Source organism: Excalfactoria chinensis, chromosome 10, assembly GCF_039878825.1.
Source record: "Excalfactoria chinensis isolate bCotChi1 chromosome 10, bCotChi1.hap2, whole genome shotgun sequence".
In the NCBI taxonomy this organism is placed as follows: domain Eukaryota; kingdom Metazoa; phylum Chordata; class Aves; order Galliformes; family Phasianidae; genus Excalfactoria; species Excalfactoria chinensis.
In genome coordinates, this window is record NC_092834.1 from 18713212 (window position 1) to 18736418 (window position 23207).

The 23207-nt window shown below is 53.7% G+C and overlaps 1 protein-coding gene across 3 annotated transcripts; it reads left to right on the forward strand.

Moving 5' to 3' along the window:
* Nucleotides 1–5283: 5283 nt before the first annotated feature.
* On the forward strand, nt 5284–21770 carry SHF (Src homology 2 domain containing F). 3 transcript variants are annotated; one of them, XM_072345470.1, is made up of 7 exons: nt 5295–6008; nt 9169–9298; nt 10175–10393; nt 11762–11899; nt 14258–14429; nt 14680–14799; nt 17713–21770. In XM_072345470.1, exons 1-7 carry the CDS (start codon nt 5541–5543, stop codon nt 17897–17899), a joined length of 1434 nt encoding a protein of 477 aa, XP_072201571.1. In that variant the 5' UTR covers nt 5295–5540; the 3' UTR covers nt 17900–21770. The 3 variants fall into 3 exon arrangements, with proteins under 3 accessions (XP_072201572.1, XP_072201573.1, XP_072201571.1); XM_072345471.1 differs by lacking the exon at nt 11762–11899 and having other exon boundaries at nt 5284–6008; XM_072345472.1 differs by lacking the exons at nt 14258–14429; nt 14680–14799 and having other exon boundaries at nt 5284–6008; nt 17713–17870.
* Nucleotides 21771–23207: the final 1437 nt, after the last annotated feature.

Here is a 23207-nt window from a genome sequence, read left to right on the forward strand (position 1 = left end):
ACGAGTAAGGAACTCATGTGCAAGCTCTGCGGAAAGAAGAAAGTACATGATATGTGGAAAAAGGGTCTGGCCACTTGGGAAAAATATAAGAATATAGTCAGGGACTGCAGAGATGCGACCAGGAAGGCTAAAGCCCACCTGGAGCTGAATCTAGCTAAGGAGATAAAGGATAATAAAAAAGGCTTTTTAAAGTACATTAACAGCAAAAGGAAGGCTAGGGAGAATGTGGGCCCCATACTAAGTGAGGGGGGTGTTCTGGTAACGGGGGATGCTGAGAAGGCGGAAATACTGAACACCTTCTTTGCCTCTGTCTTTAGTGAAAGGGCTCTCCCCCAGGAATCCCAGACCCTGGTGGTTGATGAGAGAATCTGGGGAATGGGAGATTTCCCTTTAGTCAGGGAAGAGGTGGTCCGTGAGTGCTTAGGAAACATTAATGTCCATAAATCCGTGGGACCTGATGGGGTGCACCCGCGGGTGCTGAGATAGCTGGCGGAGGTTATTGCTAAGCCGCTCTCTGTAATTTTTCAGAGGTCTTGGAGAACTGGGGAGGTGCCTGAAGACTGGAGGATGGCCAATGTCACCCCGGTCTTCAAAAAGGGCAAGAAGGATGACCCGGGTAATTATAGGCCAGTCAGCCTCACCTCTGTCCCAGGGAAGGTGATGGAACAGCTTGTGCTGGATGCCATCTCCAGGCAACTGGGAGTAAAGGAGGTTATCAGGAGTACTCAGCATGGGTTCACCAAGGGGAGGTCGTGCTCGACCAACCTGGTGGCCTTTTATGAAGATGTCACTCGCGGGGTGGATGGGGGGAGAGCGGTAGATGTAGTCTACCTTGATTTCAGTAAGGCTTTTGATACGGTCCCCCATGACAACCTTATAACAAAGCTGAGGAAGTGTGGGATAGATGAGTGGACGGTGAAGTGGATCGAGAATTGGCTGACTGGCAGAGTGCAGAGGGTTGTCGTTGGCGGTGCGGTGTCTGGCTGGAGGCCTGTGACTAGTGGTGTCCCCCAGGGGTCTGTGCTGGGTCCGGTCTTGTTCAACATCTTCATCAACGACCTTGATGAGGGGATAGTGACCACCCTCAGCAAGTTTGCTGATGACACGAAGCTGGGAGGATTGGCTGACACACCTGAAGGCTGTGCGGCCATTCAGAGAGACCTGGACAGGCTGGAGAGCTGGGCAGTAAGAAACCGGATGAGGTTTAACATAAGCAAGTGTAGAGTCTTGCACCTAGGTAGAAATAATTGCATGCACCAGGACAGGTTGGGGGAAGACCTGCTGGAGAGGAGCTCTGCTGAGAGGGACCTGGGCGTCCTGGTGGACGACAGGTTGGCCATGAGCCAGCAGTGTGCCCTTGTAGCCAAAAAGGCCAATGGCATTCTGGGGTGCATTAAAAAGAGCATGGCCAGCAGGTCAAGGGAGGTGATCCTCCCCCTCTACTCTGCCCTGGTGAGGCCTCATCTGGAATACTGTGTCCAGTTCTGGGCTCCCCAGTACAAAAAAGACAGGGATCTCTTGGAAAGAGTCCAGCGGAGGGCCACAAAGATGGTGAAGGGCCTGGAGCATCTCCCCTATGAGGAGAGACTTAGGGAACTGGGTCTGTTTAGCCTTGATAAAAGAAGGCTGAGAGGGGACTTGATCCAGGTTTATAAATACCTGAGGTGTGGGAGCTATAGTGGTGAGGCTGGTCTGTTTTCAGTAGTGCGTGGGGATAGGACTAGGGGAAATGGGCTGAAACTTCAGCATAGGAAGTTCCGCATGAATGTGCGCAAGAACTTCTTTAGGGTGAGGGTGACGGAGCACTGGAACAGGCTGCCCAGGGAGGTGGTGGAGTCTCCTTCTCTGGAGATATTCAAGACCCGCCTGGACGCCGAGCTGTGTGACGTGTTGTAGGGAGCCTGCTTTGGCAGGGGGGTCGGACTCGATGATCTCTGGAGGTCCCTTCCAACCCCTACAATTTTGTGATTCTGTGATTCTGTGATTCTGTGACTGAGAGATTTCTTTCTGTAGACTTGTTCTTAAATTTTGTCTGATTTTGTTCCTAAACCATGTAGCACCTGCAGCAGCCCATGGAAGGAGGGCATCTGAGCGCAGACTAATCTCCTCATGCTTACCCCTCATCTTCCACTCTCTCCTCACCCCCCCGAGCTGTGCAGGTCTCTGCCCTGTGCCCCTGTTTTTCTCTTTTCCATGCCAAAGAGCCTCAATCCATCACACACCCCTTGCATAGAACCTGTTGCCCTTCTCTGCACACTTTGCTGTACTCTTGGAAGGGGAGGACTAGGACCACACAAGGGGAGCTGGGTCTGACCCAGAGAATAGTGATGCCTCTGACACATCCTCTCCCTTTTCTTCTCTCTTCCCAAATCAGTTTTGACTGAGAAGTTTTGCAGTTTTGGCCTTCACTGAGTGCTGAGGGGACATTTTCACAGCTGTCAGATCTCCTGGCCTCAGAGCCCATCACTTTAGACACTGAGGTCAGGCTTGGTTTCCCCACGTGTCACTTCACTGACACTGGCTTTCATCTGACTCTATTGCCAAGCTGCTCAGGCTCTCCAAAGTTTTCCTACCATTCTTTGCACTCGTCGGCAGTACCCAGAATAATTCAGTATTATTAGCAGATTGTGTCACTTCTCCACTGATCTATCGTCAGAGGATTGGCTCATGGAAATGCAGGTGACCTCTCAGCTGGATCTCTCTCAGGCGCCTGCTGCTTTTTCCATGAAAGCCGCTAGCTTTGGAAGCAAGAAACCTCCTTTAAAAGAGCTGTGCTGACTCTTCCCCAGTATGTCATATTTACCCATCTGTCCCCTGGCAATGCCAGTTTCCTGCTCCTTATGCCAGTTTTTGTTCATTTGCAGAGAACAGATGTGTCATTTCTCAGTCTGTGGCTCCCTGGCTGCCTCCTAGGAAGCATTTTTTGTGTCGTAGTTTTCCCCTCCCAGTCCTCGTGTCCCCTGCTGTACCCAGAGCTCAGGGCAAGCTCTGTATGGCTGGCAAATACACAGTCATCTCTGCTTGTATATGGTGTCTCCAAGGACAAATGGAGCTGGAGATGCTACAGACATTCACGGGCTTTTATTCAAAGCTGTGGAAGATGCACCTGAAGGTTTACAGGACCACATGCCCCCCTGCAATCCATGGAGGTGCTGGTCTCAGTGCCTGATTCAAGTGATGATGGTGGCAAGTGTAAAATACTAAATCCAGGCCTTGCATTACCTGCAGACAAATCCTCTTCTTGTGTCTCCTCCACATCATGCGGGCAGAGATGTTCCCCTCTGAATCACCAAAAACCCACAGTCATGAATTGGGCACTTAAACCCAGGCCTCTGCTGCCTGTGGAACCTGCAGGATGCTGAGCTACAGCCACTTAAACTGGAAGGGCACCAAGGAAACTATGAGGACTGTGCAGCCTGGGCCCTTCCAGACCCCAGACAAGGTCCTACGTCCTGTTTTTTGGCCTGGGAAGCAGAACAGGGCTCCCTTCCCCAGCTGCAGATGAGCCTGAGGAGCACTCAGATCGGCTGAAGCAGCTCCTCCCATCAGCCAGGAGGGCATGCACAGGGCTGGCAGGGGCCCAGAAGGCTTTACCTGGCTTTCTCTTCCTGGTGCATGCTCAAACCTGCTTGGGAAGCATTTACAAAGGAAATGGTAAGAGAAAGGGCCATTCAGTGAGTCTCGGCCCAAAGGCAACAGGGAAAAGCTCCTGGATCCTATTGAGATGGGGGCAGATGGCAGGAGATGGAGGATGGGAGCAGAGCTCCTACCAAGGCCTCTCTAGGATGACCTTCCATCTCACCTCTTTTAGTACCCCGTGTACCAAACGTCACTTCTGCGCGGTCACAGCGTGCTCACCTCCCAGCCAAAGGCTGCAAATGGTGGCTTCACTGCCACCTTCCCTGTGGCCCAGGACAGCATCCTGCCAGAGGCTGCTTGCAGGGAGCAGACAAAATGTTGAGTCTCGCACACATGCTTGCTCTTGGTCCTCTCCCATCTGTCAGCTCTGTGACCCCTGCCAAGTCCTGCATGGGCAATGCTACATGACAGCCATCTGCCGCAGGGCCTGGACATGTGGCCTCGCAGATGGAGTGGCACTGAGGCCACGGATGTGGCACCAGGGCTGCTTGCTGTGGTGCAGGCATCAACCCTGAGTACCAATGTGCATCAGAGACGACGGATATAAGGACTTTGGGCACTGGAGCAACACCAGCTGCAGCGAGATGCAGATGGAGCTCAGTTTTGCAGTGTGAATGCAGGCAGTAGCTGCTTCTTAGAGCATGAAACAGCCTGCCAAGAATGGAGAGATGTCACCTGTGTCTTGTCATGACTGCAGAAAAAATATGAACAGCCCATGCCTGTACTGAGCCACGTGAGGTGCAGAGCTCAGAGCACCCTTCAGACCTCTTCCAGCACAAAGGCATCTCCCGAGGGGCTCCCACCGTGCTCTGCCCTACTCACCCTGCACACCACACTGCTGTCGAGCTGCTCGTGGCTCCTCTCTTAAGAAGGGGAAGCCAACACTGCCCCAAACTGAAGGCTCAGGTGGATCCCAGGATGTTCCTCTTCGATGCTCCTGTGGCTGCCTCACCAAGGAGGGATGCAACAGGGCAGGACAGGAAGGAACAGCCACTACCATTCCTCCAGCATGGAGGTATTTTTTTAAAAGCTGGTCCCTCCTTGTCCACCTCCCAGAGGATGCAGTGTGCTTTGCCAGCCTGAGGACTGAACAAGAGCCTCTGGTAGCAGATGTTGCTGAACATCCTCCTTGGCTACTGACAGGCAGTGGAAGCACTGTCACTCATGTGCCATCAGCCCTGCATCCTGCTTCCTTCCCACTGCTAGACAGACAGATTGAGAACCTCTGTCTTTTCTGCATTTTAATAACTATTTCATCATCTCCATCAGCCAGGATTCAGCGGCTGCCCAATCTCAAATGCTGCCTAGTGCTCAACCTGTGTGTGGCAGGCAGCTTTTCTCCTGTTGAAGTATTTTGTACCCGGTACACTTTGAATTCCCTAGTCTTGATTGCTGGGTGCTGTCTGGTTAGGAATCTGGCAGGATTTCTCGGGTAGAACTAAGCAGCGTGTGCTACTGCTTTCCTAACAGCCTCACCAGACAGCAGGCACCACTCAGCGCAGCCTTCCCATACATTCAGGCTGCTCCCACTCCTCGCTCCCCCAGCGGACCTCCCCCCCCGTGCGGAGGGGAGCGCGGATAACCCGGTGGAGATGAATCCCGCACCGGGGGGGGGAGCCCAAGGCGCCAAGGCAGGTCGGGTGGCGGCGGGACGGGCCCCGCGGAGGGCGGGTCGGACGCCGGGGGAGCGGGGCGGACCCGGGCGAAGCGAGCGGGGCGTGGTGGGAGCCGGGCTCGGGGGGGGCGGGGGACGAGTCGGGCGCGCAGCTCGGAGCCCCGCTCGGCGAGCCGGCACCACAGCTCCAGCAGGTGGCACTGGCCGCCTCCCTCGGCTGCCTCCCCCGCTCTCCCCCCCCCGCCCCGGCCCGGTCTCCGCCGCTGCACTCAGTCCGCCCGCGCCGATGCTGCTGAGCGGAGCGGCGGCCGGCTCAGAGCGCGGCGGCGGGGCCGGGGCTGGGGCCGGGCCCGGGCCCGGGGCGCCGCAGTGCGTGGGCACCATGGCCCGCTGGCTCCGCGAGCACCTCGGCTTCCGCAGCGCCAAGCCCGCGCCGCCCGCGCCGCCCAAACCCGACTACCGAGCCGGGCCGCCGCAGCCGCCCCCGCCGCCGGGAGGCGCCGCCGAGCCGCTGGCCTCGGCCCAGCCCGACATCGTGGCCGCGTACCGCCTGCAGAAGGAGCGCGACTTCGAGGACCCCTATAGCGGGGCGCCTCCTCCCGCCGCCCCCGACGGGCCCCGCTACGTCTCGCCCAAGCACCGGCTCATCAAAGTGGAGGCCGCCGAGAAGCCGCCCGCCAGCCCCGCGCCGCCCCCCGCCGCCCCCGGCTCGCCCCCCGCCGGCCACGAGCCGCCCGACGAGCCGCCGCAGGAGGTGAGTGCCGCGGCGGTAACCCGAGGGCTGCCGGCGCGTCTCCGACGGCTTCCCCGCGCCTCCTAGCGCTGCGCTCTCCGCGGAGGCGACAGGCTGAGCTCGGGACGTTTCCCCAGGGCCGGGTCGCCCTCCCCGGGCCTCCTTCCCCGCAGCGCGGTGAGTCTGCCGGGGCCTGCCCGGCCTCTGCCAGCTGCTTTGTCGGGAAGCGGCCGTGCCTCTTTGTCTGCCGCCCCCGAGCTGGGGACGGAGAGGAGGACAGAGCGGTTCCCGGGCCGATGGCACGCAGACGCTGCCAGGGACGAACCCGTGGCCGCGGGCGAGAGTCCAACGGGGGACCTCGCAAATTAAGGCAGGAGAGCTCGCGGGCGCCCGGCGGTGCTGCAAGATGGGGCTTGCTGGGCGAACTCCTTGCAGATGGGCCTGCTGAAGGAAAGGAGGGAGTTGTTGATACAGAAGTCGCAGGCTCGGGCTTGGTGTCGCTTGACGGTCCTGGGAAACGCACGCTGAACAAAACCCGGTCAGGGAATGCTGGATGCAGGCATGCAACTTGTCGCCAGTGGATCTCGGGAAGTTGCTCTTAGTGCATAATTGCTGTTGGAAGGTTTGTAGCGGGGCCCGTTCAGCAGTGCAGCAGAGCAGGGGTTCGGTTTGTTGGGGCCTTCGGAGGTTTCTTCCTACTGATGGCAGGGGGGCACGTGGTGCTGCAGCACAGGGACTGGGCTGTATCCATTGGAGTGCAGTGAGAAGCTGGAAAGTGTGGTGAAGAGCCAAGGGCTTGAAGGTGGCTGGGGAAGCCCAGGTAACAGCATGGGTCCAAAGGAGGCCCTTCATCATCGTCCAGGCAGGCAGTGGTGAAGTTATCTCCAGACCTCCCCATTGATGAGGAGGTTTCCCATTCTTTAGGGTTCTCATGATGGACGAAGTAGTGCTCCAAGGGCTAGGTGAGCCCATTAAAGCTAAAGCCATTTCCCTGGAGGAGCAGTGGAGCATCCACCATAGATAGGGAGCTCTTCTGCAGAGCTTGGGCACCCTTTCCAGCTCCTGTCTGCTGGGCTGGGCAGTGGGAGGGTTCCCTGCCTACAGCATGGCTGGGTTGTTCACGGTGTCCTTTGTGGAAGTGGCCCAGGAGGACCAAGGATGGTCACTGGAAGCTTACTCACGCTTGCGTTGCCTGTGTCGGGGTGTCCTGGAGCACGTGGCACCGGGTGAACTGTCACAGTTTGGAGCAGTCTGTGGGATGGGCAGCATCCTGTGATGACGTGTTTAGGGCACGCTCTGCAGCAGCTCGTGTTGCATTATAAAAGTGTTCTGGGGGTGCTGGGGACTGGCACAGGTCCTCCCTCTGCTTGGTCCCTGTGCTCCATCCTCCACGGCCTGAGCGAGGGACAGGCTCTTGAGATGTGTCTTCTGCCATGTGAGGAACAGCACTGCCAGGATTTCCCTTGATGCACGTGGGACAGATCCAGCCTGTCCTTACTGAGGGATCCCTTCCTGACACTGCTGTGCCTAAGCCCAGGTGATACCTTGTCCTTGCCTGCTGTGAGATCTCCTCTTTGGGCTGTCCCAATGGGGACAAGAGACTGCCACACAGGCACGTGTGGCTCCGGGTTTGCCAACATGCTTAGGGCCAGCCCTGAGATGCGAAGCTCCTGATATGAAGCTTTTGCTGGGAGTGCAGGGTCAACATCGCGGCGTGTGGGAACGCCTGGCCAGGAAGCTCCTGGGCGTGTGTTTCCTGCCAGAGCCTCCTAACTGAGTCATCCTGCGAGATGCTGTGCTGTCTGTCCTGGGCTCCCCGCACCTCCTGTGCCCTGGGTGCAGCTGTGTCTGGCTACTGGGGCAGGGAACCAGGCCCTTCTCCAATGGCCAACGTTTGTTTTGCTTTTGGGTTTGGCTTTGGTGTCTGCCAAAATTGAGCTGTTGGGTGATTTCCTTGGGGAAAAGGTCCCAGAGGTAAAATTAGAGAAATGTTACACCCAAAGGAGAGAATGAACTGGGTGAAGTTATAACTTGTAGTGGCTCCAGTGTAAGGTGCTGCATGTGGAGGAGCATCTGAGCTGCTGTGCTGGTGTCCCATTTCGTCTGAGTCTGCTCTGCACTGATGGAGTGGGAGAGGGAGGCTCTGGGAGCAGTACCAGCAGCAAGCCAGGTGTTAGACTGTCTAGTAAAACACATCTAGGAAATGGGCTTTGTGGCAGGCTATAATGCAGGCAGGTTTGGCAGAAGAGCAAGCAGGCAACCCCTTCTTGACTCTGTTGCCTTTACAGAGCCAGAGAGCTCACTGCAGGGGGTGAGGGAGTGCTGGGCATGGTGCCTCTGGTGGTAGAAAACCTCCCAGGGACTGCGGGCAGCCCAGCAACTGCACATTTCCTGATGACTGCTGGGGTTTGCTCTGGGGGTGATTGCTCTGCTGGTTGTGGGAGTGTTGCCTCTGGATGAACAGGAGCTGCCCAGTGGGCCCTGGAGGGAGATGGGTGATGGACAAGGCACTGAGGAGCTGCTGGGGTGTTGCAGTTCCTGTCCCTTTTTCCTGCTGAGAGGAAGCTACAAGCTGTTCATAGTCCTTTTGCTAAGATATGTCTATAGATGTGCCTGCAGGGGCCCTGACAGATAACCAGTGAGCTCCCAGTTTCATCAGTGTCTGCCAGTGTCCCTGAACTGGGACTGAGGCTGCCTCAGAAAACACGGCCGAGCTGAGAGCCCTGCTTTTGGAAACAACCTTGCTGGGGCATCTGCGTGGGCACCAGTGGCTTTGCTGGTCCCAGGCTGGTGCTAACAGAAGAGGCCAGGCTGCCTTCTGCTCTGCTTGGCTCTGGCCCAGCTTCTGGGACAAAGGCTGGAGTGTTTCCACTGCTGAGAGCCTTGTGCGGGTGCCTGGAAAGCTGTGGGCTGCCAGCACCTGCTGTGCAGGGTTGCAGTGCCCACTTGGAGGCTTCCTCCAAAAGGATATACAAAAGGGACAGGTGGAGTGGCAGCAACCCAGGGCTCCTGCTTCCAGGTCTTGGATGCTCATCTGTCCCCATGGGGTCTGAGGTCCCTGCTGCTGCTCCGGGTATTCCTCATGGTGAGGTGGTGGCATTTCAAGGGGCGTCAGCCAGTCCCTATCTAACTGGAAAGACAGGGAATGGCCTAACCTTTCTCTTGTCCTTCCCTTTTCCAGCTGGCTGTCCTGGAGGATTACGCAGACCCCTTTGATGCCGCGCAGGTGGCTGGTAGCCAGGCAGGGATGGAGAAGGTGGCAGAGAATGATGGGTATATGGAACCATATGAAGCCCAGAAGATGATGGCTGGTAAGGTGGAAAGCTCTGTGCAAGGGCCACTGCACTCTTCCATTCCCTGCTGCTGTGTGAATTTGGTGGCCTCTGCTCTGTTCCTTGCAGCCTGTGATAGCACCAGATCTCCCAGGGGTGAACAACAAATCCAGATGGATGGCTGCAGAGGAGCCAAATTTTCTCAGATTTACATGTGTGATGAGTTGGCCGCAGACAGAGCACTTGCAAAGGCTACATGAGTATTAAGGGCTCCTCAGTATTTCTGCTTGCAGTGCTTCCCATGAGGCTGAGCCAGGAGAGTCATGACATTCGATGCATCTGGCATAGAGCAAGATGGATGTGGAAGCTTTTTAATTTTGTTATGGCTGGCGCAGAGCATGCCATTGTCTGTGCAGCAGCAGGGTCCCCCATGGTTTTGTTTATGGCTTGAAAGCAGGCGAGGTGAGAGCACGTGCTCCCAGAGGCATTACTCTGACTGCTGCAGTGCACACAGGGCTGCATGTTCCAGGCTCTGGCTCTGCTTTCTGCTCCTGTAGTTTTCCTGGAGCAAATGGTTTCTGTAAAGCTCACTCAGCTTTTGGAGGGCATTGCTGCTTTCTTGGAAAAATCAGCAGGTGACAAGGAGTTTTCTTGTGTCTGTGGAGAGATTTTTGTTCTGCTCAAGGGAAAGGCATTTAGTGAAACGCTGCGCTGGGGGAAGGGTATCCTGATGCTGGGAACTGTTCAGGACCCTGCTGTCCAGCAGCTGAGCTTCTTGTGACAGGCACTTGCTGGAGGTTTGGGGCCCTCATGCTTTCCACCCTACATCACCCTGAGGTGAAACCAAGCTCTTTTGTCTGGCTTTGAGGACCGTGGCCAAGCGAGAAGCTCACATTCCATTCCATTTTCTGCTAGAGATTCGCCAGAAAGGCTTACGGGAGGCTCCAACCCAGCCGCTTCACCTCTACGACACTCCCTACGAGCCCATCTCTGGAGGGCTGGATGTGGACACTGACCGTCCTGCCTGCCCCAGGCCTAGGGAATCTCGGTTGCCCGAGGATGATGAGCGGCCACCAGAGGAGTATGACCAGCCCTGGGAGTGGAAGAAGGAGAGGATCTCCAAAGCCTTTGCAGGTGAGCTGGGATGGAGGCAGCTGAGTTTTGAGAAGTGCTTGCTGATGCTGTGTAGTGTTTTGCAGTGGGAAAGCTGGGATGGCGGTGTCAGCTTTTGCATTTCTGTGTGTCAGGGAGTGATGTTTCTCTTCAGCAGGGCTTGTGGCAGCCAGGCTGGGTGGGCTGGCAATGGAGCTGCCTTGGCAGTCTGTCCAGTGCCATCTCCAGCTGCCTGACTGATCATCATCTCTTGTGCCAGGTGACTCCTGTCTCCCACCCCAAGTTGCAGGGCTAGGGCTCCATCCCCAGCTCAGGAAGAACTCTCCTTCCTTGGGACCTCCTTTTGCAGGAACGAGGGCTGGGCTGTCCCTGACGGGCTTTGTCCAGGCAAATGTCCATCCTCCTGACATATTTATTCATGCTGCAGGATCGATTGTGTTTGTGTTTGTTAATGAGGAAATCCATGCTGTGCATTAGTGCTGGCTCTTCTGCCAGCAATGGCTAATTGCCACGCCCTTATCTAGGATGAATCTGAATTACAGCAGTGTGTGTCCATGCTGCTGTTGGTGTGCACAAGGCATGAGCCTGTGATGGCACTGGAGAGGCATGGAGATTGGGGCTTGGGAGTGATTCACCTTTTGGGTGAATGTGACACTGTGGTGTCTGGTTGTCCCTGTGGGTGGCTGGGATTTGGGTCCTGGCATGCTGGCTGTGGGACCAATGTCAGCAGCATCCTGAGCTGAGGATTCAGTTGGGCTGGGTTTGTGCTGAGGTGGCTGTGTAGGGGATTTGCTCATGGCCCTTGGGTGGAGGAGGTACATTCACACATCTGGCTCATGAATGGATGCTGCCCAGGATGCTCCAGGTTGTCTCTGAGTCTGGAGGGAATTAATGCATGGCAAAGCCAGTTGTGGTGCTGTGGCTTGCCTGTAGGATCTCAGGAGCATCCTGAGATGCTGGAATCTCCCTGCTAGTCCCCCCATTGAGACACAGTGGTACTGGCAGTAGGCTAATCCACTGTGAGCCGTGTCTGCACCCCCTTCCCTGCTGCTGCAGACTGCCTGTAGCCACTTCATCATAGTCTTCTTGTACTCCAGGAACCTGGCTGTCACCAGGAACTCTGTTGGTTCTGGATGCTTGTCTGGGCACCCAGCACCCTTCCCCCTTCTGCCCCTCTTCCTCCTGCCACCTCCCTTAGCCCAGTCTCTGCTGGTGGTGGCTGTGGGTCCCCTTGACCAGCACAGGGCTCCTGGGAATTCAGTCTCTACCCCTACAGCTGCTGTTCTTCTCACAAGGTCTGGTGTTGCTGATATTTTTTTCTAAGCCTTCTCTTTCTCTCTTTCTTTTTCTCTCTCTTCCTGCTTCTCCCACACCCCTCCTCACATCCAGTTGAAATCAAGGTCATTAAAGACCTGCCATGGCCGCCACCAGTGGGACAGCTCGACAGCGGCGAAACCCCCCCGGACGGTGAGGCCAGTGCCTCTGTCCCCCTGCAGCACAGCCTGCACAGCTATGAAGACGCCAACGGTGGGTGTCGCATGACAGCAAGGGCCTGGGGGGGCTGTGGCCGATGGCTGCTGGGACTGCCACGCACTGCAGGTCCCTTTTTGCACCCCATCCTCCGCTTCCTCCTTTTCCATCTTTACTTGCCTGTCCTGGGCATGACGCAGATGTTTGTCCTTGCCTCTTCCACATTTCCCATTACATGATACCTTTGTGCCTGCAGTGGTTGAGCTGCACCAGGGGGTTTTTCAGAGGCAGAGTTATTATTGGCTATTTTGTTCCCTCCTCTTTGCCTCCAAATTCCCAGTGTTTGATGGCTGCTTTTACCTTTTCTTTTTGAGCATTTAGTTGATGTTTTCTTGTGACTCCTAATACACAAGTCCCTTATTGGCACAGTACCAGGTAATTCAGATCCCACCACTGAAATTTGGGGATATTTTTTCCCTAAGTGGATTGCTTTGTCATTTAGCACCACTCTGTTTCATCTGCTGTTTCCCTGCCTTGCTGTTCAGTGGCAGGAGATCCCTCTGGATTTCCAGCTCTCACTTTCGCTATCCTGAAGAGTTCCATCTCCCAGGCACGCTTTATCATCTCAGGTTTGCCTTGCTGCAGAGCCCTTTTTGTGCATGTTGGGAGGCAGAGCCCATGCTAAATTCTCTTTGAGCTCTGTTGGCCATTTCACATACGGAAGCTGATGACTGTGGCTTCTCTTTTGACCCATTATTAATTTTTTAAGGACCTTGCTCTGTAGTAAGGTTTTTTTACAAGAGCATCATCTAGAGGGCTTCTGTCAGAACCCGCACAGGCTGTCTGAGCTGGACTGGCCTTGCTCACATGAGACCAGTCTGTGAGACATGACTTTGCAGCTTGCTGTGCCCACCCGTGCATCACAAACGCTGTTCCTGATGGATGCTGCGACATGCCAGCTGCAGACATTTGATTTCCTTATCTGCAGTTACCCAGATCCCTGCAGGGCTTTGTGCAGACCCCAGTGGCTCCTCACGAGGCTGTGTGTGACGGCCAATGTTGCTTCGTAGGGACAGCCTGCAGCAGTGCAACTGCCCCCCGTGCCGTCCTGGTGAGGCCACAAGTTGAGCTTATCCCAGAAGGAGAAGGACCTAATGGGAAACTTCCTGCTTCTCTTTGTACAACGAATGCAGGTGTCATGCAGAATTAATTTACTGCACAGCCTCCTCCTTCCCCTGTCGTTTGTTATCCCTGCGGTCTCTCTGAAGACATCAGTTTGTCATTTTTCCTGACTTTAGCAACACAAACGCTCATTTTCATTTTGACTTGCTTTGTTGTGTTAAGTTTATCTCAACGGAGTTTTGTGTTATTTTCTACTGTCCCTGTCTGGGGTGCCTTGAACTTCTTGAAGGATGTCTTCTCCATCCTGGGAGCTTGTTTTTAATATCCTGTTTAATCATATACATGCCTCTGCTGTTCTCTGTCAGTTCTTTGAGCCTCTAATATGATGACTTTGTGCTGCTAGCAAACACTTCAGCCTTCTGATTGTATGACTTTTTAATGATTGACCCAATTTTTTAAGCTTATGAGTTGAAATTGAAGCCTGGCTGTTAGAGTCGAGGGCGAGCCTGTGTAAAAGCTGAACCTCTGCTGAGGCATGGCTTGAGCACCTCATCCCCCTGCTCCTCCTGGGGGAATTTGAGCTGTGGTATTTGCAGAGGACTGAAAAAACTTTCCCAAGGAACAGGAAGCTGCTCATCCCGAGGGCCAGGTTCAGCACACACACCCTTGGGGCAGTTGTGCTCTGCAGCAGCTGCTGCCAGCAGCTCTGCTGATCGATAAGTAATTTGTGCGAGGGTGCTCGCTTGGCAGGGGAGCAATAATGAACTCTCTGGAGGAGGGAGAAACAATATTATTAATGCTGAAATCATCTTGCACGGAAATAACATTCGGTGGGAGGCTGGGTCCCCAGGACACATCTCAGTTAATCCTGCTTCTTCCTTCAACTCCATCTTCTTCACTCCTCTTTTCTTCTTTTCAAGATTGGAGAGCCTCTCAGTACTAATTCTCTTGATGGAGATGCCTAATTGTATGCTGCAACCACCAAATCTTGTTATATTAGCAGCACATGTAAGCTCTCAGAGCTTATGAAACCTCCCTGGAAAATATTTCCAGGGGCTGGGGCATGGTGAGCACCCTGGTCTACACTGAGTCCTGGTGGTGGGTGCTGCAGGGAGCTGTGCTGCGCTGTCCTTGCTTAGAGAAAGGGGATGTGGCAGTGAGAGGGGAACCAGTGTGATGCAGCATGACTCTCGCTGTCTCTGCAGCCTCCCTCTGCATGGGGAGAGCTGGGTTTGTTCACAGTCTGTCCCTGCCCTGTCCCTGCCACTGCTGTGATGTTTGTCTGTCTTGCAGGGCCATCAGAGGGTCTGGGCTATGGCCGCACCTCACCCTGCAGGGAGGAGAAGGCCAGGGCAGCTCTTAAACATGGTGCCAGCAGCCTCAAGAGCACCAAGACATTGATCACAGAGCCTGGTCCCTTCCTTGGGGAGAGGATTGACCCTGCACTGCCCCTGGAGAGCCAGTGGTGAGTTCCATCTGCTCAAGCAGCTCTTCTGTATCCCCATTGCTGTCTTCTTGCCTTCACTTTCTTCCCTGGCACCGTGTTTCTGCCACCTGCTACTTGTCCCTACTGCCCTCCTTAGGCTCCTCCTGTCCCCTGCCACCCTTTCCCAACCACATCCCTTACCCCTGGCATGGAGATTGGCATTGCTACTGCCATGAGGCTCTGTGCTGCTTAGAGCATGCATGTAGCCAAATCCCTCTCATCTCCGCAGCTGGTACCATGGGGCCATCAGCCGGACAGATGCAGAGACGCTGCTGAGGCTCTGCAAGGAAGCCAGCTACTTGGTGCGCAACAGCGAGACCAGCAAGAATGACTTCTCCCTCTCCTTGAAGTGAGTGAGCCTGTGCAAACTGGGGGGCTGCAGCTGGGGCTGGGCTGCGCTGTCTTTGCAGTGGAGGTGGTGCCATGCATGTACCCCCGGTGCTTTGGGGTCTTGGAACACCGTGTTCCACAGGGCTGCTCAGAGACAATGGCAGGGCTTTGGAATATGAGATCTGCATTTCTTTGTGTGGGGTGGCACAGGCTTTTGACGTTTGGTTTGCTGTCTGGCAGAAGCGTCTCTTGGGAAGACTTGCAGAGCTAGAGGCACGCTGCTTTCCCCTTGGCAGTGCTCATAATCCCTCAGACGGATAAAATGATATGCCCTATTACTCATTTGAATGTGTGTGATTACAGCTTCCAGCTCTGGCTTATTGCTGCCCCTTTTTGTAGCTGAAATTCATGAGAAAATAAAGTCCTTACAATCCTGTTATTTATGGAAATGTACCCATCCCTTCTTCTCCAGCCCTCTTAGCCACTGAAGCTGTTCCTCAGCTGCGTGGTAGAGAAGGCACTGTGCTGCTTTGATTTCTCAGCAGAGAAGCCTCACTCCCACAGCATGGCTGGGTTTCTGCTTGGGTCTTGGGGGGATCTTTGCACCTCCCCCAAATTTTCCACCTTCCCTGAGAGCCAAAGCCGTGTGAAGCATTGAGGTACGTGTGCAGAGCTCCTTGCCCAGCCCCTTGGGGAGTCTCAGGGAAGTCTGAGACTGCAAAAACAAAGCTGATTCTGTCCTGAGGATGATGATGGATTAGCAAATACTTTCTTGTCCTTCTGCAAGGCTAGTACATTAACTTTCTTTCTGACACAGAGGAAAAAGTATTGAACACTTCAGTCATTTCTGCCTGACAACAGCCCAGGTGTCCTTTTCTCAATATACCCAATATTTTTCCAGCGGTCTCTGTACCTGCATTGCTCTCTGGCAGATTCATCCTGCCCCCATTTATTTCCTACAATTGCAAATTAGATAATTAGATTGCTCCATCTCACTTTTCTTCTTTTCTTTTTTTGTTTTTTTTTTTCCTTCTCATTTTATTGCTGCCTTCAGCACCAAAGTGGGGCAGATGTTAAGCTGAAAAAAACCAACAAACAGCCTTCCTCCTGTGCTTGTAGCCTTTAGATTAGACAGCAAACCTCTTGCAAAAGCTCCTCGCTTTCATTTCTTTGTTGAAATTTTTACTGATGCTTGAGCTTTCACAGTAATATTTCCTTGCCTTCGGGCATGAGCTGTTCTGAAGCAAAAGCTTCTGCTGATCAGTGAGTCATGTTGGAGGCCATGAGATGTCCTCTCAGCCACCAGTAAGCTGTTACATGTGTCTGAGAGGTGGCATCAGGGTTGGTGGGGCTCCCTCCCTCTCCAGTGTGGCTACCCCACAGGTCAGCTGGAAATGTGATGCTGCATAGTTCCCCATTTTCACTGCTTCCCTACAATGCAGTCATCTGTTTGGATTTTTTTTCCTGAGCCGCATGGCAAGAATAGCCAAGTCCCCTTCTCAAATGCCACACGTGAGTGGGACTTAGCCTCGCAGCAGTGTGCTTCTGCCCAGAGGGGGCTGCATCCCATCCAAGAGCTGCTCAGGCAGTGTCCAAGGTCTTCACCTGCAGAGAGCGCATAGCTTCAGGAATGTGATGTTTACTCTTACCTTTCTCTCTAGAGTCTTTTCAAGGAAGATCCCTTGGGATACTTTTTATCAAGCTCTAAGCCGCTTGCCTGCATCTCTTTTCTTTTATTATTATTATTTTTTATTAATTTTTTTTAGCTCTTTCTTGAGGAAGGAGGAGTGGCTGAGGAGATGGTCTGAAAGCGGAGCTCTGGTACTGATGCCCAGTTATTTTGTATAGCCTTAAAGGAAAATGTGCACAAAAGAGAGCAGCAGGAGCCTGCCAGGTAGCTGGGAGGTTTAAACCACTCTAGCTGTGCTTCCCCTCTGAGTGCTGTGGGCAGGATTGTGCTGCATTAACTGCCTGGAGGATGAGACAGTGGTGGCTTATTCCTTCCTGGGGGCAGCTGAGGCTGTGGTTGGAGGCTGTAGGTGCCCATTGCATGGTGCAGAGGTTGCAGCAGCTGCTGGCTGTGTCTGCCAGGTTTTCAGTGTCCTCCCTTGGTATTTCCGGTCTCAGTCACATCCCTGAGCTTGCAGTATAAACCCAGGGAGCAATTCAGGCAAAACCCACCTTGCTATGGACTTTGTGTGGTGCTGTCCTCCTGCTCTGGATCCAGCACTAATCCTGCACTGGATCCCTCTGTGTGCTCCCAGAGAGCCCTTTCCCAGCAGAGTTGGCTCCCTGCTTCTCAGCTCCTAAATGGATTGCAGACCCATTCTGCTAATGCAGCTGCTCTGTCCATTATGAGCACTGTCTCCAGCTGGGGGGGATGGGACCAGCCTGCACAGCACTGGATACTGCTCAGCATTGCTGATGAGGTCCTGTCGGCTTTTAAGCCATCAATATTTTGCCGTAATGTGCATTCCAGACGCTGCAGACAGGCTGTGGCTCTCCTCAGAGACGCAAATTAATAGCAACAGGGCCATTAGCCCGTCACTTGGAATCAGCGCTCATGGCAGTATGTGCCTGCGCAGCCGCGTGTGGCTCAGTGCCTGTACTGTGCCGGGAAACAGCCTTGCTGTGCTGAGCGGTTTTTATGGGGCCTGCAGTGGTGGTGCAGGGAGGGGGGCATGAGCCCACTTGTGGCTGGTCCCAGGCTGAAGGAGAAAATCCTGCTTTGCATCAGCAAGGCTGGGGATGCACCAGCCTGACTCCTCCTGGCATAGCTGCTGTGTGAGCTGGGGTGGCTGTAATAAGGGCTTCACCCCCACTGGGTTGAGAGATGCAGGATTAGAGGGCCAAATGAGAAGGGCTGTGGCTGTGGGGGTGGTGGTCTAGGGCCCACTGTCTCCTCTAACCCTGCCTCTGTCTTTCCTCACAGGAGCAGCCAGGGCTTCATGCACATGAAACTATCCCGGACCCAGGAGAACAAGTATGTGCTAGGTCAGCACAGCCCACCCTTTGACAGCGTGCCAGAGATCATTCATCACTACGCCAGCCGCAAGCTGCCCATCAAGGGGGCTGAACACATGTCCTTGCTTTACCCAGTGGCTATCCGCACTCTATAGCTGTCACCGTGCACAAGCCGAGCTCGGGGCTGTGTGGACCTGAAGGTGGCCTGTCTGCAGGGCCTGTGCAGACAGTACTGCTGGTGTAGTGAATGGGCACTGGAGCAGTGAGCTGGGCACGGGCAGTGCTGCTGGGGACTTTGGCAGCTAGACTGCTCATCATGCTCTCTCGTGGGATTCCTGTGTGCCTGCTGGGATAGCAACAGGGAAAAGGAGCTGAGTGGGAGCAGCCATTTGCTGCCCTCACCCCCTTGGGAAGAAAGGACTGAAACTGAGGCCTCGGAGAGGACATGGGGGGAGCGAGGTGCAGGAAAGGAGGGAGGAAGCATCCTGGGATGTCTCCTGAGAGCACCTGGCTCTGTCCATGTCCTGCGTGACAGAGAAGAACACCCCTGCACCCTCTGGCAAGGAGGCCAGTGCTGTCACAGTGAGGCACAGAGGGGTAGACTGCTGGGGCTCCCACTCGTGTGGGTGCTTGGTGCTCCTCACTTTCATTTGCCAAATGTACATAGTAACCAGTCAGAGCCGTGCATGCAGCACCACTGCCTAATAAAGCAATGGATGCACAGTCACCTGCTCTGCAGGGACTCTGCCCTCATCCCAAAAGCTTGGGTGGTAGGCTCGCATGGCAAAACCCTGCTAAACAGCAGAAAGGGGATTTTATTAAGCAAAATCATTTCTTTTTTCACTCTCACATGCAGAGAACTGAGTTGTTCAACACAGTCATCAGTGACATGGGACAAAAGATAGCTTTCATGTCCTAAGTATGTCTTTGAGATCCTTTGTGGACAGCAATAAGCTGGGTCTGCCTGTTACTTCTTGCTGAGGGGGATGTTCTTGAGGTTCTTTGGCTTGTTTTGCTTTACATCTTGTAAACCTTAGGTGAAATCACATGAATTTCCCTCTTGCCCTGGATGTCCAGTGGCTCTAGCCGTGTTCTTTTTCTTCTGGACACATTGTCTCTGGGGCAGATTGTTTCTCCTCTTCCAATGTCTGAAGTTATGTGCTCCCAGGACAAAGCTGATCCTGCTGCTCTGGTGGGATGATGGAGGTGGTCTGTGAGACCATGAGGACTTTATGCAGGCTCTTGAAATTTTCTATACTCAGTCCATAGCTGAGGAACTGCTGCTTCAGTGGCCCATCATGGCTTTGGGCTGGTGTGGGGGCCATTATGCACAGGCTGCATGCTGCATGGAGTTGCAAAAGCCGTGGTACTTTGTTCCCCAATGTTCAGCCTCCACCACTCCTTAAAAGGCTGCTGTTTGAGCTCATCTCGGGTGCTCGGTGTCTCCTTACAGCAGCGTTTGGCTGCTGGCAGCCCTGGCTGCCTCTCCCCAGCCCAGAAAGGCATCTTGACCAGTGGGGATGGAGCAACTGGCTGGAGGGTTTTTTTTCCCGGTGCTGCTTCTGCGGATACCAGAGCATGCAAAAATGGTTGGAGGTGCTGGAATGCATCTGCAGAGATGCTCTTAGATGTCCTTGCTACATTGAAAAGGCTTTAACAGGCTCTTTCTTTGTCTTGCTACTGCCTTCCTAGTGGCTGGCAAGGAAAGCAGAGGCCACTTGAGTCCATGCAGCCAGGGAAGAAAGGCACAAGAGAGCTTCACCTGGGTTCTGGGTTGTTTTTCTCCCTTGAGAAATAGCTGCAAAGAGCAAAGTGACTGGCAGCTGCCTGTACCAGCGAGCTTGTGTGCTGTCAGTGTAATCCTGCCTATGCAGCCTGGCTGCATATTAGGTGTCCCTGCCAAACAGTGAGCACCTGGATCTAGTTTAAAAATAGGGACAAGGTGTGACTAGGCTGGTGTTCTATGGACATTCACTGGTAGCTCCTGGCACTCCCCTCCTTTTGTTTTCCTTGGGGATTTTTGGCCCTTACTTCAAAAGCCTGATTTTGGTGGGGGATTTCACCTGCATTGTTTGGCCTGATGTGCTGGAAGGAGATGCTCAGTTTCCCCAAGCGTGCTCAGTCAGGGGTTGGGCCTGAGCTTCTCAAATCAAGCAGATCCATGCAGGCCCTGAGCATCTGGGGTATCCTTTAGGAATTCCCACAGAAAGCATATTGCTCTGAGCATGACTCTGGGTCTGGAGTACTGTTGCATCCCCTCCTTGTGATGCTCAAGGGCTTCCCCTAAAATTGAGATGGATTGAATCTCTCTTTGAATGGTACTTCACTGCTGTGTTTGCTCTCCTGTGAGTGAAATGAGTGTTGCTGGGAAATAACAGAAGGGCGGGTGTGTAACGGGGCTAGTGTTCTGGCAGGAGATCCGCATTCATGAGTGAGCTTGACTCTAGGATGGATGAAGACCTGACAGCCTTATGTGGCTTTGAGATTAACCCCACTGAAGGCATGAAGGTAGTCAAGAGACCTTTCTTTGTAGCAATTCCCAACCCACTTGTTGTCCCAGCAATCCCCCATAAGCCCCAGCTGCCTGTTCTCCATCCCTTCTCTGTCAGTGAGGACCTTTGCCATTTATTGTCTGATTTCTAATTCCTTGCTAAGCCCTCCATAATTGCCAGACTGATTTAGCATACTGCAGGCCGTGATAATGAAGGAAAGAAGTTTGTTTTGTAATTGGATTAGTGCTGCTAGGAGTGTGCTCTTGCACGGAGGTCAGGTTAGAGCTGCAGTGCCCTGAGGCCCATGCTGCTCTCCCTGGTTGTGTGCTAGCTTGGGTCTGTGCTCACTCCTGCACAGGACTTTGCTGGCCAAAAGACACAGTGCTGCAGGAGGAAGGCATCCCAGAGGAGTGGAGGGCTGATTCAGGCCTGAATTTGAGCCTGCCTTCCTTGGACATGGGAATGTTTGCTGAAGCTGAGTTAGCATCTGCAGTGTCCCTTGCTTGCTAGGAATTAAGTGCTTTGGTTAGGGTCAAGCCCGATGTGAGCCTGGGAAGGGTGATGACCCCTCCTAGCGTGAGTCCTCACAGCTCCTGAACACCAACAGCTGCTCCTTGTGGGTTTGGGTAAAACCCATGCAGGCAGTTGTCCATCAGCAGTGCCCCCTCCCTGCCCCTCTGGCCTGTAGAAGTCCTGTTAAACCTAAGACTAGTGATTAGTTTAAACCCCAGCTCTACAAGTGATGCCTGAGTTGCTTGGATGTTTCTGAGAACAGTGTCCTGTTTCAGCCACAGCAGTCTTCAGTGCTGCAGGAGAAGGATCAAACAAAAACCTCAGCTGCCAAAGTTTATAGCAAAGTGGAGAAATTTGTTCCCAACCCCTGCAGGCTACCAGCAAAACGTGCAGTGTAGCACGTGTTGTGCACACATGGCCTGCACATGGTGTGGCTGAATACCTCCTTTCAAATCTTGTGGATACCAACGTGTTTGACGCAAGGGGCAGCTTCAGCTCCTGACTGAGAGGCCACCCTTGCTCAGTTCCTTTGGTGTACTTCCCCAGCATCATCTCGAAGCAGCTACTTGCTCCTGGTGTCCTCTTTGAAAAGTGTCCCAAAACATCTGTGCTCGTATGCTTCCACCTAGATTTCAGTCTACAGTTCTCTCCTGTGCAGATTTTTGGAGGGCTGTCTCTAAAGCAGTGTGCTTGGGCAGATCTGTTGGGCGAGATCTTCCCAGTGCCTTGCTACTGATGCAGCTCTCCCTCTTGAAAACTCAGCCTTGCTCTCATCCCTGAGTCACTCTAATACTAGGGGTGGAGAAAAAGTCCTAGAAATACCTCTTTGTTCAGAGACACCCTTGTTAATACAAACCATTGTTTACTTGATTAGCTGGTTCCTCCACTGTAACCATACCCAGTACTCCTATCATTGGAAACTGGTTCCTGTTTCTCCAACCAGCCTAAATGTGCTGCATAATCTTGTCTGAGAAGTTACTTATGAGATAAAATCATTAAATTAAACGGACAGAATGTATTTGTGATAAATTATTTTCGTTCGCCTTCCAATCTTTAAGCTGGGTTTCCTTCAGAACCTTCTCAGAGCCTCTGAAGTCGATATGTTTGAATCTCTTTCTGTTCTGGGGTGCATGTCAGCTGAATTTGCTTGCTGTTTAAGGTCTTTTCAGGTTATCCTAAATTTGGTCCTTTTCTCACTGTGAGGTGACCTTGCTCCTTTCCTCCTTTATCTCATGCAGTACCTCCTGCCTGACCCTCATCTCATGCACTGGCAGCGTGTCTTCACCTGATGGCTGTGCCTGGGGTGCCGTCCCTCATGCCCTGCTCAGCCTGGTGACCTGCACAGCTACCAACGTTTTGTTTCCAGGATAAGAGTATGCATGCTGAATTTTTCTCCATTAAATGGCAGTGCACAGCAAGCCCTGCTTTGTGCCAGCATGGGACCAGTGGCTCTTTGCACATGCACGTCCTCGCTGTGTGTTCGGGGTAGGCTTGCTGTGCAGATATGGTGCACTGTGATTTACTGCCCATATGCAGCATTACGTCCTCTCTGCGCATGCACAGCATGTCATGATTTACTGCAGGCATTAATGCTTACCTCTCTGCACATTCGCAGCTCGTCTGGTTTTATGCCTGTGCTCAGTGCAGCCTCTCTGGCAGTGCACAGCGTGGCCCTATTTATAATGTTGGCTCTTCCACCTCTTTGGCTGACTCGCTGCTCACGTGTGCCTTTGCCTCTCTCCAAGAGGCACAGTCTGCCCAACTGGCCACTTGTGCACAAGGTGGTCTCCAATTTACCACCTTGCAATGGATGGGCACTCCACGTGGTGTAGCATGGCCTCTGTGTGCTCACGACATCCTGATCTGTTGCACTTGTCTTAGTGGCAGGTCCTGGTTTCTCATGGAGTGCTGTGCAGCCCCTACACAGGTGCAGTGTGGTGCTGTTATCTGCATGTGTGCAAGCACTGTCATTGTGTTCTGACATCTGAGCATCCCCCCCCCCCCCCCCCCCCACTTCCTAATTTATGGTACAGACTGCGGGCTCTGTGCTGCATGGAATTCCCTTTACTTTCTACACATGGCGCCTGTCTGACCCTCCTCTGCCCATGGCCATCTGCTCTGCCCCTTGTAACCATGCCTCACAAGCCTTACACCACCACCCTGAGCTACCCTGGCTGATGGCCTGCTCTGGAAACTGTGGGCTGCAAAGGTGTTACAGTCCAGTCTCCAGAGGGGCAGCAAGATGTGGTGTCCTGTGAATGTCGGATTCAGATTCCAGAGCACCAGGTGCCATAGATTGCAGCACCAGAAAGTGAAGTCTTTTCAGAGGATATTAATAGGCTGCCAATGAGCACCCTTGGCTTGGGAGAACAAAAGGGAAAGTGTCCTATCAGAACACACAGAAATGCTTCAGAGGGCAGAATGGACCATACGCATGTTCAACAATGTTAACTGCTGT

Coding starts and splice junctions, on each gene's coding strand:
- SHF (XM_072345470.1), top strand. CDS start 5,541: ATGCTGCTGAGCGGAGCGGCGGCCGGCTCAGAGCGCGGCGGCGGGGCC. Junction 6,009..9,168: donor CCGACGAGCCGCCGCAGGAG/GTGAGTGCCGCG, acceptor TCCCTTTTCCAG/CTGGCTGTCCTGGAGGATTA. Junction 9,299..10,174: donor AGCCCAGAAGATGATGGCTG/GTAAGGTGGAAA, acceptor ATTTTCTGCTAG/AGATTCGCCAGAAAGGCTTA.